This window comes from Littorina saxatilis, linkage group LG14 (assembly GCF_037325665.1).
Source record: "Littorina saxatilis isolate snail1 linkage group LG14, US_GU_Lsax_2.0, whole genome shotgun sequence".
Lineage (NCBI taxonomy): Eukaryota > Metazoa > Mollusca > Gastropoda > Littorinimorpha > Littorinidae > Littorina > Littorina saxatilis.
Window position 1 is genome coordinate 35,460,315 of NC_090258.1, and position 8,428 is coordinate 35,468,742.

The following is an 8,428-nucleotide window of genomic DNA, read 5'->3' on the forward strand; positions in this document are numbered from 1 at the left end:
TCCTGTCCAGTCGACTTCCAGTGCATTCACTTTCCAGGCTTCCGGGTTCGGAAACGGGGATAGTCTCCTTGAGAACCGGGTTGCGAAAAGATCGACTATCGGTTTGTCCGCCTGCACTCATAGCCGCTGGAGAGAGTGATGGGTGATCGTCCACTCTGTGTGGAGTACTTTTGAGTATTGACTGAGTGAGTCTGCCAAAACATTCAGTTTTTCCGGCAGATGTTTTGCTGATAACATGATCTGATGCTGGTAACACCACTTCAGAATTTAGCATGCTTTGAGTGAAAGTGTGTGAGAGCGAGAACCGCCCTGCCTGTTTATGTAGGCTGCAACTGTTGTATTGTCTGTATGAAGACGAACATGTTTGCCTGCCGCCAGCGATAGAAAGCTCTGGAGACCGTGGGCTACAGCCTCTAACTCGAGCACATTGATGTGTGAGAGGGCTTGACCTGTTGTCCACGTGCCTGAGGCTGTGTGGTGAGAGAGATGAGCACCCCAGCCTGATAGGGAGGCGTCTGTGAACAAATCCTCCTCTGGGGGAGGGGGAGTGATGAGGACTCCCTGTGAGATCCATGACTTTAGCCACTGCTCTGTGGTCTGCTGAAATCAGCTTTCTAACTGAACCGAGACCTGCCATCCCTGGGAGGAGGGGTTCCAAAAGTTTTCAAAGCTGCCTGAAACGGCCTCTTGTGCACTCTCCCCAAAGGGACAATTAGTGTGGCCATGGATTCCATTTGACCGAGCACTGAAGCCATGCGCCAGCACCTTGACCGGAGCTTGCTTCTGTGACGCTAAAGATTTCACTAGATTTTGCAGTTTGTCTATCCTCCTCTGTGAGGGGCGGACTGACCCATCTACCGTATCGAACCTCATTCCCAGGTACGTGAAGGTCTGGGATGGCGTAAGTTCTGATTTGGTTTGGTTTACCGAGAAACCCAACTCGCCGGCTTGACAAAGAACAAGCCGAGTATGGGCGCTGCACGCTGCTCGATCCTGATGAAGGATAAGCCAGTCGTCGAGGTATGCTCTGAGTCGTACGCCCTGCTGCCTGACTAGGGCGCAAAGCTGACGTACCACCATTGTGAAAATCCAAGGAGCAAGAGATAGGCCGAAGGGAAGGGCCCTGAATTGGAACAGTTTCTCTCCCCACCAAAATCTCAGCCATTTCCGGTCTGATGGGTGAATGAGGATGTGAAAGTATGCGTCTGTCAGATCTATCGACGTCACCCAGTCTCCTGGCGTGAGTGCGTCTCTGACTGACGCTGGTGTCTCCATTGTGAACTTGATTTGCCTCAGATATCTGTTCAGAGGAGACAAGTCTAAAACTGGGCGCCAGCCCCATGAAGCCTTCGGTACCACGAAAATTCTCCCATAGAAACCTGGGGAGTTGTGATCCGTTACTTCGTCTATCGCCTCCTTCTGTATCAGAGACAAGATTTCTGCTTGTATCGCTGTCTTTGCTTCCATTTTGACGGGAAACTTGAACAGCGGTGGCGCTCTGGTTAAGGGAGCCTTTCCCTCCTTCCAGAGTAGCCTGAACCCCGAACGCACTATAGCCACTATCCACTGACTGTTTACCTTTAGTAACCAGTGTGTAAGGACCCGAGACGAGCCGCCTGCCACCAAAGGCGTGGTGGTTGCATGGGCTAGTGGGGACGCATCATTGGGGTGTGCTTTGCGTCCCGACCCCCTTGAATTGCCGAAAGACGGCTTCTTCTTAGGGTAAGGTGCGCCTCTTCCCCGTCCTCGTGAAGAAGAGCTGGTTTGCGCTGACCTGCCCCTATTCGCCGATGAGGCGGAAGGTTTAGGCGGTCCGTAGCTCTTGCTCTGAGGCTTAGGAAAGCTGTGTTGCGCTATCTTGGCTATAGCTAAATCCCGATTGTCTCGGGTTTGCTTGTGGAGCGCGTCAAGCGACGGCTGTCTCAGAAAGGAACCCTCCGTGAAAGGGGATAACTTGAGAGCCTCAATCGTGGCTTTATCCTGGATACGAGAACCAGAGAGAAACTCTGACCTGCGCGTGTGCCTGCATGAGCATAAAGATGTGCAGCAAGGCGCATTTGCTCGGCTGAAACCTTGGCCAAAGTAGCGAGCAGCGTCGTTACATCCTTTTCACTCGCGTCCTGCCGAAACTCAAACGGATCGAGGGACGTGGTGATGGAACGGGAGAGAGACCTGAGAAGTGTTTCCGAAAGAGACGCTAACTCCAGGTTGAATCTCCCTGTTTCTTCCAATGCTAAAAGAGAGGACTCTGTATGATGAACAGGTCTGTCCTTACTATAGCCATCTTCTCCGAGCGTCGCTAACTCCGGTGTCACCGGAAGCTGCGCGCGTGGTAGAGAGAAGGTGTCTTTGAGATTGTGTGGAAGAACGTTCAACATGAACTTCCGGCTGGCAGCATGCCCAACATAAGAGACGGGCTGTGCGGATGCCAGCCACGGCTGGGCCGACTCTGGTGCCGGACCGTGCGCTGCTAAGAGAGGCACTGTATCCAAAGGCACATACCCTTGACGGGCATGCTTAGCCAGAATCTTAGACATTTCAAAAGCCACTGAGGGAGATTCACGAAACTTAAAAGTTTGTGTTTCTCCCTGTGTTGAGCGGAAATCTCCAACAGCTGACACCACTCCTTCCTCATAACGGAAGCCGCATATTCCGATTCTCCTTCTAGCACGGAAGTGCCGACCGGAAACTCACCGCCACATTGACTAGTATTGTTATAGGCGGTGTCAGCCGGAAGTGAGGGAGCTTGAGAGGCATGTCCTCTGCTAGCATCCTCTCTTGAGAATACTTCCTGTCCCCCGGGCGGAAGTGTGGACCGCTGTGCCGATGTTGCGTCCATAGAGCAAACCGGCACTTGCGTGTCTCCCGTTCTAAGCACAGGCCCCTGCTGGTCGTAACCCTTGCAGATCTCCTGTCTTGTGACGGCTTCCTGCACCCGTGGCGGAAGTGTGGACCGCTGTACCGATATTGCGTCCATAGAGCAAACCGGCACTCGCGTGTCTCCCGATCCAAGTGCAAGCCCCTTGCAGGCCTCCTGCCTTATCACGGCTTTCTGCCCGGCGCCGGGCGGAAGTAGGGAACGCCCGTGCGTTTTTCCCTTTGGGACAGTCACAGTACCTTTAAGGAAGCTGTCGAAACCGGAACTGGATGCATGGTGAGAGGACCAATTTCCGTCTTCACCGGAAGGTTGTACACCGTGCACATCGGCAGACGTAACAGTAGCTGACGGAGTTGCCTTAACTCTCGACTGTGAGCGAGCTTCTTCCGCTCCTGCCTGGAGGGAGAGCAAATGCGCGTTCGCCGAACGCAATTCTGACGAAAACATACATCTCATTTGTTCGCTAAACACTGCAAACATTGCTGACAAATCTTCTTTCTCTGCCGCTTTGCTAGACTTAACCGGCGCTGCCTTACAATCTTGTTTCAGCGCCGGCATTACCGGACTCTTATAGGGTCTTCAATTTCTACCGTGAATGTATTCTGAGAAATTGGCTCGAAAACAGTAACTGTAGGTTTAGCACCCTTGGCCTTCCTTTGCCGCTTTCCTAGACGGGGACTCTGTAGTCGCTGCCTGTCTAGAGCTAGGCTTTTTCTTCCCACTGTCCGCCATACTGGCGTTAGTCTTGAAGAAAAAGTAAACAAAGGCTAACTCGTGGCAAACGAAAGCAATAATACGAGAACAAACTGGAAAAATCTCACCAAATCTCAGCGAAAGCTAAGATACAGACGTGTGCCAGGGTAGGTACTGCCAAGAAGCAGTGGGCTAACAATAGCTCGAGCGTAATCCAAAACACGTCCGCAGACGTCGTCGCTGAAAGTAGGAATGAGTAAAACATGGCGGCGAGAGCATGCATGCGCAGTGCATGTTGGGAGGTAGCCTTGACCTGGCGTTGTCATGTGACCGTCAAGGCCGTTCTATTTTTAGGGTTACTTCCCCCCTTACCAGGGTGGAGCGTAGTTCAGCGTTCTAGCATTAAACTGAAGTAAATTGCTATATGTGAATTGGGATAAGATATGTAATTTAATCATGAACACAAGGGAGACACAAGGAAACACTATCCCCTGTAACACATGAATCGTGAACACAAGGGAGACACAAGGAAACACTATCCCCTGTAACACATGAATCGTGAACACAAGGGAGACACAAGGAAACACTATCCCCTGTAACACATGAATCGTGAACACAAGGGAGACACAAGGAAACACTATCCCTTGTAACACATGAATCATGAACACAAGGAAGACACAAAGAAACACTGCAATGAAGTAAGCAGTTTGTCATATCCTTTCAGTCTCTTTCACTGTTTCTTTATGGGAGGTTCATTCAACTTTGATAAAGGACTCAAAGGCATTTTATATCACAGGTTCACATTACCCCATGCAGTCTTACGCTAGACTGTACAAAGTAGCCAATGAAATAAAGGCATGAGAATGAGTGTGACAAACCAGAGAACACAAGAACATTACCAGTCCATGAAGGCATACAGTCACATGCAGCAACAAGAAATCCTGTGATATTGGTGTTTGTCCTGCTGAAGTTGCATGACCCATGGTTACTGCAGTTGCTACATGCAATCAGCGTGACGTCACGGGTAGGAGACTGCACGTTCGCTGCATCCACAGCATAAAACCTGAAAATGCACAGATCAAGGTCGTGGAAATAACTTAAATGGCAAAGCATTTACACCTCATGGAACTGACTAATTGTGCATGTAGGCTCATCAAATGTATTATTATAGTCAGCAACCAAGTGTATAAAGATTGCGTTTTTTTCTACGCTGCCCCTTTCATATGGAAGAACACCCCTATACCGGATGTTAAAGTCTCTTCCTATACTGCTCGACCTACCCTGAAACTCCAAACAGCATCTACAGTATAACACCTGAATTGTCTGTCATTGTCCTCAAAAGAAATTTCACCGGGCTTGGCAACAACATACTTCTCGACCCATTTTAGTTTTCAAATAATGACATCAGGGGAATGTTTGAATTCTGGTTCTGTCACAAAAGTACAATACTGAAGAATCAGGACTCTGACACTCTGACTGGTCTAACTGACCACGGATTTTTATGAAAATTGATGTGCACAGTTTTGAGGGCATTTGCTTGTATCGTTTGCTATCTAATGATGACGGGCGCAGTGGCGTGGTGGTAAGACGTCGGCCTCCTAATCGGAAGGTCGTGTGTTCGAATCCCGGTCGCTGCCGCCTGGTTGGTTAAAAGTGGAGATTTTTCCGATCTCCCAGGTCAACTTATGTGCAGACCTGCTAGTGACTTAACCCCCTTCGTGTGTACACGCAAGCACAAGACCAAGTGCGCACGAAAAAGATCCTGTAATCCATGTCAGAGTTCGGTGGGTTATAAAAACACGAAAATACCCAGCATGCTTCCCCCGAAATATAGAGTGCTGTTCCTTCTGCGCCGAGCGGCTGCATTTCAGGGCTCTCTCATATTTCGTACTGTGCGCCTTGAGTCGCCTTGTGGTGAGATATGTGCGCGATATAAATTCTCGAATTTTTATTTATTTATTTGCTCGTTTGCAAAAGTTGAGGCAGCACTGACACGGCCTGAGTTTTTCATCAATTTTCTTGAACAACCTCCCAGTCCAGACTATGGGATTGCATTTCAGTTTAGTGTCTTACAAATTCTTTTATGAAATTTCATTCAAAATTATTTTTTAAAAAATCAACTTAAATAACAAAAGTTTGTCATTGTATTCCTGATGACCTCCCGAGTTTGAAAATATTTTTTTGTTTTTGTGTTTGGTTGAAAATGTGCTTACAAATGAAGAAAACTGTTAAATAGCGACTTTCTTTATTTTTGGAGCAAGACTCATACAATAGAAGTTTTCCGGAAATACCTGTCAGGCTTTTTGGCGGTCTGGAGGAGTAGGAGCCCCTGTATCGCAGTCAGATTTTCACTACATCCCGAATTTGTCCCACACTTCCGATCGGCTCTTTCCTGCAGTCGGGACGAGCGACTGACTGTGATGTGTATGCTATGCCGCGTGCGCTAGATATGATACCATTTTCTTTTGAAAATAAAATCATCGGAGCCACGAATCGCAACGAATGGCTTGCTGATCATTCGGGAAGTGTTCGCTAAGCATGTGTGTTTTCATAAACTCATGTGACCTCAAGCCAAACCCACGTGACCTCATCAAAACATGTTGTGATACATATGTTAGCAATCCTTTTGAAAACAAATTCTGAACTCCGATGAACTCGTGAGCGCTGTTATATTGAAGGAAAAGGGTATCATATTGTGCGCGGGCTGCATGGAATACACATAAGTTGGTTGATCGTCCCGATTATGGGATACAGACCGTCCGAGGTGTGCTCTGGATGTCGTGAAAAAGTGACTGCGGTACAGGTGTACGAAAATCATCTATTATCTTTCATTCATTCATCATTCATTTTCATTACTTTATTGTCCCATCGCTGGAAAATTTGGGTTGCTTCCTCCCAGTGGAAAGCTAGCAGAAACAGAGATGCGCTACCCAGGTGTCTACGTGTTTAGGTGTAATCAGCCACCTGCACTTATGGTAGAATGACCGAGGTCTTTTACATGCCACAGTGGCGACACATAAAGTTGACCCGTGTCCGTCCCGGTGTCACAAACTGAAACCTCTGCTGAACAATCCTTCTGATTGCGGTCAATGCGCATGCGCCAATCTTGGACTTAAAACATGCGACCCTTTGACCTAACGAATCATGGGTTAGGGTTAGGATTTGGGTTAGGATTAGGGTACGGGTTAGGGCTAGGGTTAGGGTTAGTTTGTTCACGACCTGACTAACGTCCCCATGTTAGCGCTTGCGCATTGACCGCAATGAGAAGTGTTTCCGAAAGAGACGCTAACTCCAGGTTGAATCTCCCTGTTTCTTCCAATGCTAAAAGAGAGGACTCTGTATAATGAACAGGTCTGTCCTTACTATAGCCATCTTCTCTGAGCGTCGCTAACTCCGGTGTCACCGGAAGCTGCGCGCGTGGTAGAGAGAAGGTGTCTATGAGATTGTGTGGAAGAACGTTCAACATGAACTTCCGGCTGGCAGCATGCCCAACATAAGAGACGGGCTGTGCGGATGCCAGCCACGGCTGGGCCGACTCTGGTGCCGGACCGTGCGCTGCTAAGAGAGGCACTGTATCCAAAGGCACATACCCTTGACGGGCATGTTTAGCCAGAATCTTAGACATTTCAAAAGCCACTGAGGGAGATTCACGAAACTTAAAAGTTTGTGTTTCTCCCTGTGTTGAGCGGAAATCTCCAACAGCTGAAGGTGGTGGTGCAGACGAACCTGTCGCTGACACCACTCCTTCCTCATAGCGGAAGCCGCATATTCCGATTCTCCTTTGTTCAGGCAGAGTTTTCAGTTCATGACACCGGCCCGGATTCAAACCCGTGACCCTTGGATCACAAGTCCAGTGCTTTACCAACTGAGCTATCGGGCCCCTAGTAGCCTTCATCTATTCCTTATCATTTTCTGACAAAAAGAATATATCGTTTTACAGCAGTCCCTCTCATGAACGGACACCCTTGGGCCATAGCAAAACTGTCCGTACATTGTAGGTGTCCGGTCACGGGAGGGGTGACCACACCACCCCCTCCCCCATACACTCACACAGAGACACACAAACAACAGGATTGAGTCTATGCTAATCACTTCTTGTGGCTACTAAACAATAACAATAAACTCCTACTTCTTTAAACGTTCTGTAAAAATGATTTGTATGAAAAGTGTTGAAAAGAAGAGATAAAATAAATCCTCAAGGCAGTGAACACACTCACCATGCACTGACATACGAAAGCAGCCACACAAACACAGCACAGAGGAGCGTGTGCAGATGCTTTGCAAGAATAAGCTTGAAAACCAGTTTGAATAAATAGCAGCAGATAGAGCTGCATGTCATAATCATAAAATTTATTTTCTTCTTGTCTGGCTTTATTGACTGCATGCCGATCATGTGGCATGGCAGTGACTTTTCACTCTTCAGTCGGAAATACACTGTACATAACACAGCTCCCACTCTCCCTGATACCCCAAGCGTGACAACTGATGCTTGGAAATTGTGTGGAAGAGTACACCTCTCTATTTCTCTCCAATGCTCTTCCTGCTGACATGCAGTGACACCGGACACCCCACAGAGTTTATACACCCAAGTAAAAAAGTACCACACTTTGTACTATAGTATACTATAGTAAAAGTACTATGAAATACTATAGTTTACTACAGTAAAAGTACTATGGTACATTGAATTGTACTACAGTATACTATAGTTTACTATAGTACAAGTACTATGGTACATTGAATTGTACTATGGTAAACTACAGTTTACTATAGTACAAGTACTATAGTATACTATAGTACAAATAGTACTATAGTATAGTACATTACTGTGTACTATAGTACTTTGTGGTAAATGTACTA

General features: G+C 47.6%; 1 protein-coding gene across 1 annotated transcript in view; it reads right to left on the bottom strand.

Annotated features, from left to right (window-relative positions):
- The window catches only part of LOC138947652 (uncharacterized), a 185,347-nt gene that overhangs the window by 93,116 nt on the left and 83,803 nt on the right, over window positions 1-8,428 (bottom strand). The window contains exon 22 of the mRNA XM_070319175.1: window positions 4,471-4,634. Within this exon, the coding sequence (XP_070175276.1) occupies window positions 4,471-4,634 (164 nt within the window). The remainder of the gene's footprint in view (window positions 1-4,470; window positions 4,635-8,428) is intronic.